General features: G+C 37.2%; 1 protein-coding gene across 1 annotated transcript; it reads right to left on the minus strand.

The window, feature by feature from the left end:
• Window positions 1–356: 356 nt before the first annotated feature.
• LOC106062987 (fucolectin-1-like) lies at window positions 357–12,469 on the minus strand. The gene is made up of 3 exons (XM_013221297.2): window positions 12,227–12,469; window positions 2,496–2,696; window positions 357–1,385 (listed from the first exon to the last, which is right to left on the minus strand). Exons 1-3 carry the CDS (start codon window positions 12,448–12,450, stop codon window positions 1,064–1,066), a joined length of 747 nt encoding a protein of 248 aa, XP_013076751.2. The 5' UTR covers window positions 12,451–12,469; the 3' UTR covers window positions 357–1,063.
• Window positions 12,470–18,973: the final 6,504 nt, after the last annotated feature.

Below are 18,973 nucleotides of genomic sequence, written 5' to 3' on the forward strand. Positions count from 1 at the left end.
GTGAAAAGGGAAATAACTAGTAATTTATTTATAAAAAAGAAACAAATACGCAAATACGTTTGTAGTTATCTACCTTTCCAATTCAATAATTTGTCGCAACTTTCAGGCTCATTTCAAAGAAGAAGTAATTTATAAAAATAGGTCAGAAGATACAATTAATTTAAGTCTAATTTCTCAAATATATGTAAACTTCATATCAAAAAGAAAACAAAATGTTTCTACAAGCCCCCTCAGTGGTATCAAGAAAAATTCTGCATATATAATGTAAAAGAAAACAAAAATAAATTCTAACACCATTTTACAAATTGTCTGAAATCTTAGTTTTAATAAGTTTAGATTTCATGTTTCGTTTGCAATGCTACATATATCATTTTAATGCCCGCCGTAAGCTAAAAAAGTTCATTATAAAGCTCATAGAGGGTTGCAGCAGGTTTACATACAATTATCATCTCCTTCTTTGATAAAAACAAATAAATATATCTTGTTGAAGCCTTCGCATCTTTCTTTAAAAAAATTCTTTTAATGTTGAAACGCTCACATGGTGGTCAAAGAAAACGCTTCAGGGACACCCTTGAAGCTTCTCTGAAGGCGTTCAGCATAGACCCAGCCACCTGGGAGACAGTAGAACATGGCAGAGCATCATGGCGTCGCGCTGTGAAAACTGGCGCACAAATTGATGAGGAAAAGAGAACAGCGTTGGCAGAAGAAAAGCGCCAGAGAGGAAAAGCAAGGCCAATGACACTAGCTCCAGCTGAAATAACCTGCCCAGTGTGCAGCCGAACATTCCGGGCTCACATAGGTCTCTCCAGCCTCATGAAGAGGCATTAAACCCCAGTGCAAAGCCCTCAGCCCCCCTGGATGACAATAGTGGTCATCATCGAACCACGATGGACTAACTATATATAGTTTTTTTTTTTAATAAATTGATTTTTATTAAAGCTTTCGTAAAAATTCTCCCCCCTGGGCTTCCTTATGCTTAAATTCAACCCTGGATAACAAAAAACACCAAAAAACTTTAATGTGATATATAAAAACAGTTACAGACAGATGATAACAGATCCAGTTACGAAGTATAGCAATATTCACTATAAAAATGTGTTCCTATAGCGGATGTCAGGTTTACTGTCAGATCTAGGAAAGGGTTGACACTGAGCAGTTGACATGACCTTGTTGACGTGACCCAGTTGAAGGCCGTACAGTAGTGAGTTGACCTACGTTGAAGACATTCCTGGAGGCAGTTGTTCAAGTCGCTGACGATCAGGGTGATGATTGGCTCATTTGTCAGTTTAGTGTCCCCTAGTCTGTTAAAATAGACCTCTTCAAAGCTGGAATTACTCACTAAGACTTCAATCTCACAAACATGTAGGTGTTCAATACTTGCAAGTCTGAAACAAAATCAAACAAGGTTACAACGAAAGTTTGTGTGGTTAAAATAAACTCAAAATCGGCCCACCGAAGCTGTCCACTCAGGCAGGTAAAAACGAATTTTTATTATTTTCAGTATGAATATCTTATAATAATATAAACTACGATTATAAACAATCACAATTTTATCTCCGCCAATAGGAAGTGAAGTGAAGGCGTAGAAGTCGGGACTAATCATGGATTTCCTTTTGGGCATAAAAGTGTTATTTCGTTTAGAGTGGATTGTTTGAATATATAATGGGATTAATAAATCATTGCAATGGCGGGTCTTTAAATAGATAAAAAAAAAAGGTTTCCCTCTCCTACTCATGTGTAAATGCAGGATAATTTGAACCAACTTAAGTTGTTTTTTTCTAACACTTTAGTTTTTAAATGTTCTACGCGCATGCGCACTATTCAACACTGAAAGTGCTACGAAGAGCAGGGTGCCAGGACATCTGCGCTGTTATCAGCAGCAGACGCCTTGGCTGGCTTGGTCACGTTCACAGAAAGCCACATGATTGACTTCCACAAGACATCCTGTATGGCGATCCAACAGATGGCAGGAGAGCCGCTGGTCGTCCACTATTAAGGTAAAATGATGTATGAATATGTGACATAAAGCTCTTCAAAATCGACGCTTACAGTTGGGAAAAAATGTAACTGGATAGCGTTTCCGTGGGGCACCTCTGATACGTCGACCACATTTCAGCTCACCAAAAATGACTGCCTTTTGCATACGTTCGTCCCCCATACGGGAGACGTGCCCTGCCCAGCGTAACTGTCGGACCAAAAGAAGTCCCTCTATTTTGTCCTTACCGTCGTTCGCAAGGACATCGCTGTCCTCAAAACAAGACGTACTTATCTACCGACACACTAGATAAGTCTACCTACCTCATAAGAATTTAATATTTACCATCACACTAGATAAGTCTACCTACCTCATAACAAGACATTAATATCTACCATCACTCTAGATAAGTCTACCTACCTCATAACAAGACATTAATATCTACCATCACTCTAGATAAGTCTACCTACCTCATAACAAGACATTAATATCTACCATCACTCTAGATAAGTCTACCTACCTCATAATAAGGCGTACATATCTACCAACAATTGGTGACGTGCAGTTATAGAGAAAGGTTCCAGCACCAGGCGAAGCTGTTTGATGGTAGCAGACTTGACCTGAGATGTCAACAAAGTTGGCAAGTTTGCTTGGATCTTGCTCAAATACATCAATATCAAAGTTACTCAGTCTTAATGGAACGATAGACGGGCCATCCTGTCTACATCAATGACAACAAGAACAACTTGTAAAAACACTTTAAAGAAAAAACAACAAATGTAATATTGGGTGTAAATTTTATCAATTAGTTTGAATCAGTCATGGAATAAAATTTGAAGAAATATTTCAAGACTCAGAATAATACACTTTTGTCATTATAAATATTTTTACCAATTGTATACGCGACATGAAGCTCTTCAAATTCAACACTAACAGCTGGGAAAAGGGGGCAATATTTTTTACCGATTGCAATATCATGCTTTAGATTTCTCAATGCTCTATAGCCCAGTTCAGAAGGGGTATCTGGGATTAATGTTACCGTGATTGCTGTTTGAAAAACAACTTCTTCACTCAGGGCTCAAGCCTGCACAAGGAGACTAATTCAACTTATACCACCACACCTGTCAAGAACGATTTCTTTGTTTTGCTGGATACCAAACAAAATAATTGATTACCAATAGTTAATTAACTAATTGGTCATTTTTTTTAAAAAATTCATTCTTGTTTTGTCAGGTAAATGAAATAATTGTGCGAAATTTCAGCTTGATCTGACATTGGGTGTCTGAGAAATAACGTTTATAAACTTTTTACCAGACAGACAGAGTGGGTGGATAAAAATTTTGTAAAAATTATCAATGAATTTATTTTGAATTTATTTCATCAGATATGTAATCATTCATTACCTTTTTTTTATTAATAAAAAGTAATTAGAATCGTCTTGGTGTATTCGGATGTTTTGCATATCTCACAATGTTTTAATTTTGATTTTTAGCGACCTTCGAAAGGGGAAAAGACGTAATAAGTTTTGTGTGGAATGTTCCGTTTAGATCTAGTAAACCAGAAAAGATAGTGAAAATTCGACATCATGATATTTTAGAACAAAGTTCTGATGCAACGGCTACTTTTTTTTTATTTTCTGAAATGTTTAGTTTTTTTCTTGAGACTTTGAATATGTGATTGAACCTTAAAAATACAATTATATCAATTTAATAATCATTATATGAAATTAGTTAGGCCAGGCTCACATCTAGCTTCATCTTCAATTTCACAAATCCCTTGGTCTGGCGGGACCGTTGGGGCACCACACAGGATCTGTCAACCTTCTTTCTCCATTCTTCTTTGTCATTTTTTTTTTTTATTTATAGATTTTCATTATGATATTGTTTCTGAAAATTTTTAAACTTGCCTTTTTACCTTCCCTGGGTGAAACACTTCGTGGCCGATTTTAAGTTTTTTTTTCCACACAGACTCTCTTTGTAACCTTGTTTTAAATTTAATATTATTTTTGTTAAAATATTGGTATGTTTTTTTTCCTTGTGCGTAGATTGTAAAAATTTTTTTTAGGAATTAAGACAGCGGGCTGGTTCCGAACCCGGGGCCACGGAGGGGGACAGCCCCAGAGTGCATACTACACAACCAGACAGCTTCTTTATAATAATGCTTAAGTGTGTTTTTACAAGACGGCTTTTGGTGAGCTGAAAAGTGGTCGACGTAACAGAGGTGCCCCACGGAAACGCTTTAAAGACCAGTGTAGGCGCCAACTTGCTTTAACTGACATAAACCGGTTGCAGGCGGCTTCAGAACGAGACAGCTGGAGGCCACTTACAAAAGCCGCAGGATACACATTTGACACCTAAAGAAAATCCGCTGCCAAGGACAGATGTAGACTGCGAAAACAAAATTCTTAATCGAACAACGGTGGACAATTGTTATGTCTGCGCTGGATGTGGCAAAAGATGGCTGGGTAGCCAAGGCAAATACTGTTTTCTCACTAATCTTCGGACTCAAAGACAAGCCTTATTACGTTTTACAAGACAAAGAAATCGAGTACTACCTAAAAGCTAATTCACAAGTTTCATTATTGCACTAAGCATAATATATTTTGTCGGTTCTACCGAGGCGATGTCGCAGGCCTATGCCGCTGATTGTCTTCTGCTACGTAGTAAAGAATTGAATAAAATGCAAAGACGAATTTATATTCCAATACAAAATCTTAATTTTCACTTATTATCCTTATCCCAACACAGACTGGGCCCCGCGCAATCCGTTTCGCATAGGACGCTGCAACTTTAAGGGCCGGCCCTACACCACTGGTACCCAACAAAATTAAGTTAAACAAGGTTACAAAAGACAGTTTGTGTGGAAACACAAACTCAAAATCGGCCCCCTAAGAGGTCCACGCAGGCAGCCTTCAATATTTTCAGAAAGAACATCCAAATAAAATTATATCAAAGACAAATGAAAGATAAGAATGGAGAAAGAAAGTTAAAAGATTTTGTGTTGTGCCCCAACGGTCCCGCAGATCGAAGCATAGGTGTAAGTGAATGTAAAGTTAGATGTGAACCTGGCCTAACTAGTTCCCCTTTTAGACCTTGTGGTCTATAGGGCAGATGTAAAGTTCATCTGTTTTTGTGGCCTACGGTTAGCGAGGGTGTCATGTAGCCAGCACAACGACCAACCGCCTATACTTTTCCCCAACTAATGTCAGGTACCCATTAGAGCTGAGTGGACTCAGAGGCGCCCAAAGATTCCAAAGTTGAAAATCCCAGTCTTCATCAGGATTCGAACCCGGGACCCCCGGTTCGGAAGCCAAGCGCTTTACCGCTCAGCCACCGCGCCTCCCCTGGCCTAACTGATGTCTTATAATTCATCTATTTGTTTTGAAAAGGCTCAATCTCTTATTCTTTTTTTTTTTTTTTTTTTTTTTTTTTTTCAAGAAATTACACTTCATTTAATATCTACTAATTTGTGGTCATTTTCAAAAAAATAAAAATAAAACATGAGTGGTCAAGAAATTACAATTCATTTAATATCCACTAGTTGACAACGCCTTCAATTGTAGTCAAACTGAATTTAAGTTATCTTATCTTGTAGACATTTTCCAAAAAAAATTAAACGAAACAAAGGGAAATCTGTAGTGTGATTGTATCCAATTAGTTTATGTTTCCTTTTAAGCACTTGGCATTGTCATTGTCACTTTATGGTTAAAGGGGACATAATGTATTGCTCTTGGTGGTAGTACGAAGAGGAAAAAGTGACTGATTTCATCCTAAGCCTCCATTCTGTCTCGTCAAATAGTATTTTAGACATATAATAATATTTAATTTTACACAACAGAACAATATCTTTTCTATAAAGTAATACAGAGAGAAAGGACTTCCTTGATAAGTGGCCTCAGTATTTTTGCTTTAACAGTAACAATCTTCTACATAAATGAGTTTATTAACAAAGCTGCACAGCAACATTAACAATCTTTCCTGAAATTGACTTTGTAGCAATGCTATGTTCCCAGGTAGTAGCAAGTAATTAGGCAAGGCAAGCTAATATAGGTTTTATACAGCTGCCTTGTATATTTAAAAAGACTGATCAGGGAACAGGTTAATCCCTTTCACGACAATTTTTAAAGGTCTCCTTGAGATGTAAGAGGGCTACTCTAGCATCATCAAGGTGGCCCTTGGGTCTGTTAGAATCGTTCTGGGATAGTTAACCAAGCAAAGGTGCTGCTGTATCACAATTGTTCAGGGTTCTGTTAGGGTCATGTGTAAATTATTTCAGGATAGGGGTGTCGATTAAGGATTCTTTTTTCTCTCATTACGAGGGGTTTAAAAAAAAAAAAAAAAAAAAAAAAAAAAAATTGATAAATAAATAAAAAATAGTTAATTTGTCTTAAACTATTACATTATTCATAAAAGATTCTTGACTTTCAATTGTCTGTCCTTGTCTATATTCTTTAGGGTTATTGGTTTTGGTTATTTTTGTTTCTAGTCTCTTCGCAGGCTCCATTCAGTTGCGTCTTGTTTTCTTGTTCCTTTGTTTCCTAGTATGTCTAGGATGAGGCTGCCGCTAAGATATAGACATTATCATAGTGTTCTTGTTACGTTTCCACGGGCTTGCCGTGTTCTGTGAGTGTTGTACAGACACACTTGATGTTGACTTGTGACATGCTCTCCGATCATGTGATCAAAGAGGACGTAACCGCGAGGGAGAAATAATTCTTCAAAAGTGTTGACTTCCCTTTAAAAGACAGTTCTTTAGTAGTTTTCCATAGATAAATAAAGTTCAATTTGATTCCTATCCCGCATCTCTTAGCCCAAACTCTCTTTAACCCAGGTACATACACACTCTCACACACTCGCATAACCACTTAAACTAACTGACATAATACAAATAGAGTAACTTTACAGATTGATTACAGTTTACAGTATTTAGATTTTTATCTCCGAGGTCTGACAATTTAGTCAAGGGCAATAAATTATACAATAATTACAATTTCTATCTAACCAGTATAATTATCAATTCTATGTTCAATTATTTTTCTAAATATTAACTCTAGATTATAAGGATTTAAAGATACATTGTTATTAACAACTTTAATTCTACTGTGCCACACAAGACTTCTGTATTCACTCACTATTATTAGATTAAATTTATGAATCATCTTACTTTTGATTTTAGGCAATTTATTTAAAACAATAGCTAGGTTAAGGTTAACATTGGTGTTACAGTTTGCCTCTAGTAGGACTTTCATAGTGCATCTAACATTATCAAATATTTTACATTTTAAAAACATATGGCTTTCATTGTTACCATTATCTGTGTGACATAAAACACATGTGTGTACATTTCTTTTCTTACTTCCTACAGGGGTCATCCCGAAGATTAGTCTGTATGTTATTTCTCTGGCTTTGGGTGTAATGTGTTTGCTGTGTAGATTTATAAAAGTGTCTCTGAAATCTATTACACCTAACTCTCTACTCCATTTGATCCTATTGAATAATCTTTCTTGTAACTGTTTCTTAAGTGTTGTATATGTGTCTTTTAATTGACTGTGTATTAGATGTTCATTGCCGGGGAGTATTCTTGATATGGATCTGTAAAATGGATGTGTGTTTGTACCAAAGTGGTGTGGGGTGTCATTTTTTATTGGAATTATTTTATTTAACCTTAAGCCGTAGTAGTATATTGTTAATGGGAAATTGTTTGGGTTCTTGGCTACTTGTCCTATGTATTTTAATCTTAGTGCTTGTATTTTGGTTCTGATGTCCTGTAAGTTTATCCCCCCATCCTCTTTGTTTTGTATAAGTGTTGTGTGTTTAATGTTCCTGATAGTGCTTTTAAATATAAAATTCCTAATGATTGTGTTTATGCTTGGTATAAAAGTTGGTGGAGGTTCTGTGATGTTTGCTAAATAAACTATCTTCGGGATGACCAGGTTGTTTACTAGTATTGCTCTACCAAATATAGTAGTTGCTGTATAATGAAATCTTTTAAGTGTGTTTTTGGTTTTGTTTAAAATATTTTCCCACTGCTGTGTGTGGTAATATGTTGGGTTGCTTGTCCACGTGATGCCGCATATTTTAATTGCCTTCTCTATTTTAAGGTTAAAGGGGATGTTTAAGGGGATTTCCCACCTGCCCAATCCCATAATACAAGATTTATTTATGTTGATTTTTGACCCGCTTGCCCTCCCAAATTGAATAAACTTATCTATGATTGCGGCTATGTCTTTTTCTGAGGAGGGAAAAAGGGTGGTGTCATCAGCGTATGCTTTAACTTTAACTACGGGCGTGGGGCCTGGGATTTTTATCCCCGTGATTCCACTATCTAGCCTGATGGTTTCTAAAAGGGGTTCTAGACAAAGGGTGTATAAAAAGGGAGAAAGGGGACACCCTTGTCTAACAGATCTTCTAATAGGGATACTGCCACTAAGGGTTTGGTTTATTATGAGTTTGCTTGTGGCATCAGTGTAAACTAGCTTTATGTATTTCTTCATTCTTCCATCTATCTTCGTCTTGTCTAGTATTTTGAAAAGGTAATCATGGTCTATTCTGTCAAAGGCTTTTTCCTGGTCAATAGAAAAGAGGGCTGCTTTCAAGTCTTTGTCTTTACAGAAATATATAATGTCTCTTAAAAAATGGTTAAGTTCGTCGATGTTTTTGTCTGGGTTGCTACAGTATTGGTCCTGTCCTATTAAGTGTGGTATGAGGGGTTTTAGTCTTAAAAAAATCATTTTCGTCAGGAGTTTGTAGTCGGTGTTTAGAAGTGAGATCGGTCGAAAGTCGCTAGGTGAGGTGTTGTTTTCTTGTTTTTTTGGTAGAAGTGTGATGTATGCTAAGTTGAAATCTCTAGGTAACTGTTCTGTCACTAACATGTCGCTGTATAGATTTAATAGTAGGGGTCCTATTTGGGGAAAAAAGGCTTTGTAAAATTCAAACGTCAGACCGTCTGGGCCAGGGGATTTGTTGTTTTGTGTTGTATCTAAAGCAGCCCTCAGTTCGTCTAGCGTAAAGGGAGCGTCTGTCTCTATCTGTTCTGTAATTGGTATTTCTTTGCAGTTCTGTAAAAATAATTTTTGTGCGTTGTCGTCCGTCTGTTCCTTGTCATACAAATTAGTAAAGTGTTTCGTAAATGTGTCTGTTATTTTGTCCAGGTCGTGTATAATTTCTCCTTTACTATCAACAATGTTGTCAATAGTTCTGTCAATTTGAATGTTTTGTTCTGCTGATAAAAAAAGTTTGTTAGGCCCTTCGGTTATTTTTTTACTTTTGCACCTCAATTCCGCTCCTTTGTATTGATAGTTAAATAGTTCTTCTAGTTGTGTTAGTATATGTGTTTTGGCTGCTTCGTCTTCTTCGTGTGTTAGTAAACTTTTAAGTCTTTCCTCTTCTTTTTTCCTTTTTGAGTTAACTAGTGTGGCCAGTATTTGGCTTTGCTGCTTAATGGAGCTTTTAATTAGCGTCCATATTTGTGTCACTTTGAAATGGGGTGTGTTTGAGTCATGTATTATATTTTTGAGGAGGTTTGCGATTGTTTTTAAATAGAGCGGGTCTTTTAGGAGGTCGTTGTTAAATTTCCAGATCGGTGTTTTTTGTTTTTTCTTTTTTAGTTTTGGGTTCAGCAGTTCCACTAAGACTCCTTTGTGGTCTGTATATTGTAACGTCTCTATGAGATGTGTTACACTTTTTGTTTCGCACGCCCTTGGCACATACACTCTATCTATCCGTGTTTCTATTTGGTGTGCCTTGTCCCTGAACGTGGTGACCCGGCCCGTGACCTCTACTTCTCTATAGGCATCTACTAACCGGAAAGCCTTGATGACTCCCCCCAAATAGTCATGCGTTTTAATTGTTACACGAGGAGCAGGACCCTCTGTGTTTGTGTTTTGCTTGTCTAATTGGGAATCAATGTAATTTAAATCACCCCCTACTATCAAATTTTCTCCTGCGTACTGAGTGTGTAGAATGTCACTTAGCATTCCAAAAAACTCGTGTTTCTCTTTTTTTTGAGCGGGTGCATAAATGTTGACTAACGTGTATGTGTGTTTTTGTGAGCTTGTCCTAATTATTACTATCCTTCCGCTATTGTCTTGATATGAGTGTGTGATTGAAAACCTATTGGATGTTTGTAAAATGGCTGTCCCTCGTGGCTTTCTACCTAAACTAAAATAACCCTCCCGGAGGCCCATAAGAGAGACTGCTTTTTTGGCCTTGTACTCTAACTGTGTGTTGGTCTCTTGCAGAAAGATAAAGTCTGGCTTGTATTTCCTTGTGAGGTGTGCTATGTATGTGTGTTTATTGTTAAGCCCTCTGATGTTGAGTGTCAAAATTTTGATGTCTGCCATGAGTGTGTGAGATTGGTTTGCGTGTTTGTTATTCTATTGTATGTGTATGCGTTTTATCTTTAAGAGTTGCTATGTTGTTTATGTGTTTGAATGTGTGTTAGGGTCCTCGCCCTCATCTATGACTAGCACTGACGGGGAGTCTGGAAAGTTCAGCTCGAGCTTGAACTGTTCTTCCTCTCTTTTCTCCTCCTCTACCCGGGGATCCTCGTTTAGATCCTCTGATGAGGAAGAGAGAGAGAGGGCCCTCTTTCTTGTTATTTTGGTTGGGGTGGTGGGTGCTGAACTTGCCCCTCCGGATGTTTTAATTTTTTTACTTTGCTTAGATTTGTTTTCAGGGCTGTTAGGTGGGGGGAGACCACTTGGAGTAGCTCCCATAGCTTCTATTTGTTTTTTTCCCCCTCCTTTGCTGCTTTCAACCATTGTGAAGCCATCTTTTTTTAGCTGTTGATCAATCTCGGATTGCTTTTTCTCTCCCTCCCCTTTAAGGGCCATGGCATAGGAGATTTTCCCTCCTACCTCCTTTGCACCTTCTGTGGGGTTTTGGTCCCGTCTGGGGTTCGCCCTATTTGGACACTGGTTTGACCAGTGCTGGTCCTGTCCGCAATGCCAGCACTGTTGTCTACGTCCCGGGATGGTCACGAGGACCTTGTAGGTCCTCGGATCGTCCTCATATCGTAACTGAATATAATGGGGGAGTTCAGTCTGTTTGCGGAGTTTGATCCAAGCCGCCCACTTATCTGAGTTGCCTAGCTTGATTGGCTCTATCTTGGAGCCTTCTTCTGCAAAGGCTCCAAAGATTTCTCCTATCTTTGATTTGTTTATGGTTGGTGCTACCCAGTGAAGGGTAACCCTGATTTTTTCGTCTTCTAAGGTACAGACATCTACCTTGAAGTCCTTATCATTCCCGAATGATTTCCCTAGTATACGGGTTCTCACTCGGGCGGATGTTGGGACCAGGAACCAGACAAAGGGGTTCTCGAAGCGATAGAGAGAACTCACTTCGTCCGGTGTTAGTTTCAGGCACTCTATTAGGCTCGCCATAGTGGCCTTAACAGCCCCTTGGCCTGACAGCTTTAGAAGCAAGGTACCTGGGGAGTGGACAAGTCCACCATCCAGGTCCTTTTTTTCAATAAAAAATGTCTTAACTGACATTTTTACAAGGGTTTATCACAAGTACAGAGACAGAAAAGAGACGATAACTACACTACAAACTACACAATACTTTACTACACAACCCTCGCGCCGTCCACTCTAAACAGTAACACACAAAAATCCACAGAATCACAAAATAAACCACAGAAACACAAATAATCCACAGAATTAATCCTCAAGTGTTAGCTACTTAATCAATCTCTTATTCGAATCCTCAAAAAAAAATATTAAAAAAAAAATTCCGCAATATAAAAAGATGTTCAGAAAAATGGAGTTTATAAGATTACTATTCATTTTAAATTAGGTCTAACTTATAATGCATACTAATTAGCTTTTTCTCTTTAAAAAACTGCTTGCATAACTGATTTTAAAAATTAGATATTTCGCTTTAAGAAAAAAAAAAAAGTAGCCGTTGCATCAGAACTTTGATTGGTCTAAAATATTGTGATGTCGGATTTTCAATATCTTTTCTAGTTTACGAAATCTAAACGGGACGGACGGACAGACGGACAGACGGTCAGACGGACAGACGGACAGACATTTCGCACAAAACTAATAGCGTCTTTTCCCCTTTCGGGGCCCGCTAATAAATCAAGGTAAGTCAAGTAGATCACGTAAGTCAGATAAGTCAAGTAAGTCAAGTAGATCAATTAAGTCAATCAAATAAATAATTCAAGTAAATGAAATAAGTCAAGTGCTCGACTCAATCAATCTTAAGACAGAGATAAATTTAAAATGTAAATAAAGACTAACACTACCTGTTGGTTATTTTGATTTGCTCCACAACGAACTGACCACGTAGGTCCACCATCCACCACGGTCTTAGTTCTTGCTGGGTGTGCTGACAATGTCCATGCGTTGCATCTGGGTCGGAGTCACCGTCCACAGCGAGGCTGGCGTAAAATGGCAGCCAAGACGTACTCTGTGTGGCTGACTTGAACCGGGCAGCGTTGTAGAGTCCAAGTGTGGCTGCTGTCACCATAAGATTATACACGACCAATGTGAACATGGCAGGCATACTGAAATAACAAGTGGAGATGGAACACTGGTTTGTATAAAAAGAAAAAAAAACACCATTTGAACTCACTGGAGGGGGAAGGTGCCAGGAACCTGGCACAGTATGTGTGGTCGTGCTTGTGAGTGTAAACAGTATCAGCGATTCTCAAAATTTTATAATAGCGTTCTAAGGACATACTAAAAAAAAAAAACACATTAAAATTAAAGCATTTTACACAAATGTATATAGAGTCATATTATTCTATACGAATAGGACAAATTCTTACACGTGCTCTTTCTTCACTAGTGATGTTAGAGTTGACTTCCTTATAGCAAGCAGTAAACAAATGACTGAACAGACTTGAATTCTGTATTTTAAAAAAATGCAAACCTAGATTGGCGCGAGTAAATGCGTAGGATGTAATTATCTTCTTTAAAAAAACCTCTGTAAGTAATAAGTGAAGCAGAGGATGTAAATGTCATCTGTTTCTGTGGTCCACTGTTAACGAGGGTTTCATGTGGCCGGCACAACGATCAACCGCCTTTACTTTTACCCAACAATGGTCAAGTACTCATTTGAGCTGGGTGTACAGGATTCGAACCCGGGACACCCTTTTTGAAAGCTGTGGTAATAAGTTAAGATATTTACTTTCTTTTGCGTTGAGTGTTATTTAGATTTCGAAACTGCAACTGCGGACAAATAATTGGTCCTGAACTGGTATGAACGCAATATTTATTTAACACCCGTCGTTCTCTACCTCTCTCTCTCTCTCTCTCCCTCACAACACACACGGTACCAGTAGCTCACAATAGAAGGGAAAAAATAAATGAAAAGGAAAAAAATTAAAACCTAAGTTTAAAGATTAAGCGACTATGGAAGTTATCGAAAATAATAATAGGCCTATGTCATGTTGTTATATCAACCGAGGGAGTATTTATTGACAACTGTCCTAGCAAACACATTCCATATGCTAGGACAAATCTATACAAATGCTCTTGCCTCCCTAGCGCTATTAGAGCATGGAATGGGTTGCCTGAGCTAGACAGGAAAAACCAGTGACATAGCAGAATTTAGGTCATTGGTTAATATGCATGACTAAATGCATGACGCGTAGGACGTAACGTCTGTATCATATAAGATAAGAAGATAAGGACCCTTAACATCTCTAAGAAGATGCTCAATACCTCAACTTACCTGTTAGGGCAGTACTGCTGCAGAACCGCCAGATCACTAGAGAATTCCTCAGTTCGACCCTGGCAGTGTCAGAGAATAATAATTTATTAGTTTCTACAATTATAACGACTTAATGTATGTATTGCACAGGAGTTCCGGGTAGTTTTGAAAGAGCCTAGGGCTACAACCTATACAAATGCTGACTCAATATCCAGCAAAGTTTTGTTGAAGAACTTGTGTCCTGGAATTTCCGGGCATGCTACCCTGCCTCATAATGGCGCCCGGGTGGAAACGATCGCAAGAGGAAACGATTAGGCTAAAGGGTAGCAAAACAAGACTCCCGTGGGGGTGCCTAAGGGGGTGCGAGAGCATCCTCATTGCACTGCGCGGAGTTGTAAAAAAGCTCCCACAACCTTGTCACAATCCAGGCGCTGTTAGGGCCGTTACATAATAAATGGCGTGTCTCGCACGGTTAGCCTGGTATAGAAAAGAAAAATGGCGGGGGTCTTAGTAGATATATACGCGGCCTCTTGCCGCGAATCTGACCCACCCGCCAGACAAAACAGTGTACACTGTTTTCATACAGGCCGGTGAGAGGGAGCTCTTGTTCAATTTTGCTGGCCTAGAGTTCCAAGAGCCGAAGGCTCAACACTACCTGACAGTTTAAGAAGAAGAAGTGTCCTGGAATTCTAAAACTGAACTAAATGGCGAAGATCCAGTTATTGTCAAAGAAGTTCACAGATCTATCTGAGGACTATCACTAGCATTTTGGGGCGTCGCTTTAACTCATTGCTTCGGACTATTCCATCTAAATTTAGATCCTAAGAAACAAGGGGCTTAATCAGATCTCTAACTCTTACTCTGCCCTTTGTTTACTGTCCCTACTTTCTTTCGTTATTTGTCCTTTTTTTTTGACTAAGGGAGATAATCCTAACGTAACAAAAATTGTTGTCACCCTTGAAACTTTTTGTATCAACTGAAACATATTCAGTAATTGTTATCGACGGAGCTATGACTTTAATGTCTTCTTTTAATGTTCTGATGATATATTAGGTTGTTATGCCTGCGCTGGATGTGGCAAATTATTTTGGTCACAGCTGGGGCTGCGTAGCTGCTGCAAATACTGCATTCCTCATTAATCTTCTGGCTCGAAGGCAGGCTTTATTATTATTATCATTATTATTATTATCTTATATATACCTTCCTATATTTTAAACCTGATGCACAAAAAATAAGGCCTGCTATTTATGAATATGCAACCATACTGAAAATCTACAATGACGTTGATAAAACGTTTTGTAAGTTTGAATAGATTTTCATTATGTTCAATATATTGATTTTCTATGACGCTAATGAGATTGTTTAGATTACATAGTCTGGGTTAGCTGTTATTTCTTTTTTTCCCATACACGTCAACAATGGAATCTAGATATAAAAGTAATGTAGCTAAAACAAATAGAGAATTGGGAAATACTTGTAGCTGCAGCTCATGCAGTTTTCTCTAACACAAAACACACACACACGAACTTTGTGTATTACAATGAAAATAAACTAAACAAAAAACCTAAAGATCCTTTCCTATAAGCAGCTCCAGGAGACATGGTGTTAACTACACGAGAACAATGAAACCTGAGAGTCAGCGGTTCTCAACCTTTAATGCTGGGCGATCCCTTTTTACAATCCCCCTCTTCCGCGACCCCCCCCCCCCCCCACACACATACAGCAATAGAAGAATAGACAATAACAATCCTTATTTTCGATGGTCTTAGGCGACCCCTGGCAAATCGTCAATCGACCCTCGAGGGGGTCGCGATCCACAGGTTGAGAACCCCTGTGATAGATGAAGGAATGAACTCTGGGATGTAATTGTAACCCAAGACGCGGCAATATCGAGCATTTGTTCCAAGGAGGGGGGACTAATTAAGACTGGAAAGTTGCTTGTGTTTTGTGTGTGTGTGTTTTTTTTTTTGTGTGTTTTTTTTTGTGTTTTTTTTTTTGTGTTTTTTTTTTTTTGTGTTTTTTTTTTTAGAAGAGCTTACTGAAAGTGGTAATTAAATACACAAAACAAAGTCACACAGAAATACTCTAAAACAAAACAAATCTTATACAAAGTAAAAGCTGCACTATTAAAGCCATTTCTCTCAATAGTGCAAGATTTATTTCTTTTTATTCTATATCAAACATAATTAATTGATTACTAATAATTGATTATATATTTTGTTAATTTTTTTTGATTGATTAATGTATTGTATTCGAGAATGAATAGTTGTACAAGGTTTCAACTTGGTCCGAGAATGCGAATTGGAGATATAACGTGTACAAACTGTGTACCCAAACGAGAGAAAGACGGGGTGATTTTTTGTATAATCTTTCTAAATATATGAACCAAAGCTTGGACTTACCATTACATGAAGTAATACGTGATGCATTAACATACAAACACAATGTGCTGAACATTTTAATGAAACAACGTTAAGTACTTTATAGTTTAAAGAAATAACATCAAGTACTGAGCGTTTTAATAAAATAGCATTAAGTACTAATAAGTACTGAGCATTTTAAATAAATAATATCAAGTACTGATCATTTTAAGAAACAATATAGGGTACTGAACATTTTTAGAAACAATATAGGGTACTGAACATTTTTAGAAACAATATAGGGTACTGAACATGTTTAGAAACAACATAGGGTACTGAATATTTTTAGAAACAACATAGGGTACTGAACATTTTTAGAAACAACATAGGGTACTGAACATTTTTTGAAACAATATAGGGTACTGAACATTTTTAGAAACAATATAGGGTACTGAACATTTTTAGAAACAACATAGGGTACTGAACATTTTTAGAAACAATATAGGGTACTGAACATTTTTAGAAACAATATAGGGTACTGAACATTTTTAGAAACAACATAGGGTACTGAACATTTTTAGAAACAACATAGGGTACTGAACATTTTTAGAAACAATATAGGGTACTGAACATTTTTAGAAACAACATAGGGTACTGAACATTTTTAGAAACAACATAGGGTACTGAACATTTTTAGAAACAACATAGGGTACTGAACATTTTTAGAAACAACATAGGGTACTGAACATTTTTAGAAACAACATAGGGTACTGAACATTTTTAGAAACAACATAGGGTACTGAACATTTTTAGAAACAACATAGGGTACTGAACATTTTTAGAAACAACATAGGGTACTGAACATTTTTAGAAACAACATAGGGTACTGAACATTTTTAGAAACAATATAGGGTACTGAACATTTTTAGAAACAACATAGGGTACTGAACATTTTTAGAAACAACATAGAGTACTGAACATTTTTAGAAACAATATAGGGTACTGAACATTTTTAGAAACAACATAGGGTACTGAACATTTTGAGAAACAATATAGGGTACTGAACATTTTTAGAAACAATATAGGGTACTGAACATTTTTAGAAACAATATAGGGTACTGAACATTTTTAGAAACAATATAGGGTACTGAACATTTTTAGAAACAATATAGGGTACTGAACATTTTTAGAAACAATATAGGGTACTGAACATTTTGAATGAACAGCATTAGGCACTGAATATTTTAAAGAAACAATAGTATTGACTGACCATTACAAATATAAAAAAAACCCAACTGAATAGCGTTATGAAATGTTTATGTATGAGAGACTCTAGCGAATGAAACAAATACAACTCCTTCTTAATCTCTGTTTATTCAATATTACAACAAACATCTAGTGCATGCATGGCATAAAGATATCCTTTTATTTGACATTTCTTTACAGAATATTGATGAAGCTAGATATTAATTAGTTCGAGAACAAATCAAATAAACGTGACTATAAAGCAGTGGCGTAGCTAGAGTATATGATGCCTGGTGCGGTACCTCATCTTGGTGCCCCCCCCCAAAAAAAAAGCTAACTAAATAATAACATTGTAAAACCTTACTTTTTTGTTCAAAATAATATGTATTCATTAATCAAATATTGTTAATTAAAAAAATCACTTTTACATAAACATACTACAAATGAATTTTACGAGCTTTCTTGCTGGCAAAAGTATCAATAATTTTATCGAAATCAATTTTTTCCACCAGCTCTTGTTCAATGAACAAAATGGCTAAATTAGTGAGTCATAAATTTGTCATCGTTGATCGCAAGTAATTCTTGATCAGTTTCAGTTTGGAAAAACTTCTCTCGCATAAAGCGACGTTTACCGCAATAGTAAAAAATATGCGAATCATGAGGACGATATTCGGGACTGAATCATCTAGCTGATATTTATTTATAAATTTCAAGAGCTCAACAGGTCCTTGTTTTGGAAGTTCGGAGGCTTCTGATGAAACTAACAAACCATTGAAGCCTCTTTCGCTCCAGCAGAGATTCGTTTTTATCAATGTCGCTAGGATTAAAATCGAGATTGATTTCGACCTGAGGATTTAATAGCTGGGAAGGCGACAAAAATTCATACCTATCTGCTACATCATGAAGTTGCTCGAATCGGATGATTATTTCTTGAACAATCCTGTCCAAGGTAGAATAAATTTCCCTTCGTAGCTCTTCTTTGTGTGTAAGTACAGAGTCGTCACTTTTCTCACCAGGCATCTTTTTCTTATGGCCAATACGTTTTTGAGGTTCTGTACTGATTCTCAGATCTCAGCACACGCTTTCGGTAAAGGTAATGCTGGCTTCAGCGATGTCCTATCGATTACTACTTTAAAATGTCTCTAATGTTTTTAGTTTGAGTGAGCAGTCTCGAATAGACAATCCTTGTTTTTGAAGGTAGACTTGCGCATCATTAATTTCAGTTAAAACAGGATCCCAAAATCCAAGATAAGTGAGAAAATTAAAAGACTGAATAGCAACCAATAATCCACCTGCTTCAGATCTAGTCGATGAATTTTCATCTCTGCTAGTTAATGTCTCCAGAGTTTCTATAATTTTAGAAAATGTATTCCTAACCATCTTGACGGCTTCTCCTCTGGCGCTCCAGCGGGTCTCAACTAAATGTTTAAGGCTAGTTCCGGTTATATTGATGTGGATATCCCAGCGGTGTGTTGAAGTTGAGAAAAGTGTATCAAAAAATGTTACCGAATTGACTTCAGCTTCAGCAGCTCGAATTCCTGCTATATTAAGAGAATGGTTTAAGCAGGCAATGAATAGTACTTTGGGATTTACTTCTAGAATACATTTTTGGACACCGTAGTTTTGACCTTTCATGACCGCAGCATTATCATAGCCTTGACCCCTGCAGTCCATTATGTCTAAGCCATTTGAACGCAGTTTCTCTAGAATCATCTCAGCGATTCCAGCAG

The sequence above is a fragment of the Biomphalaria glabrata genome, chromosome 7, assembly GCF_947242115.1.
Source record: "Biomphalaria glabrata chromosome 7, xgBioGlab47.1, whole genome shotgun sequence".
Lineage (NCBI taxonomy): Eukaryota > Metazoa > Mollusca > Gastropoda > Planorbidae > Biomphalaria > Biomphalaria glabrata.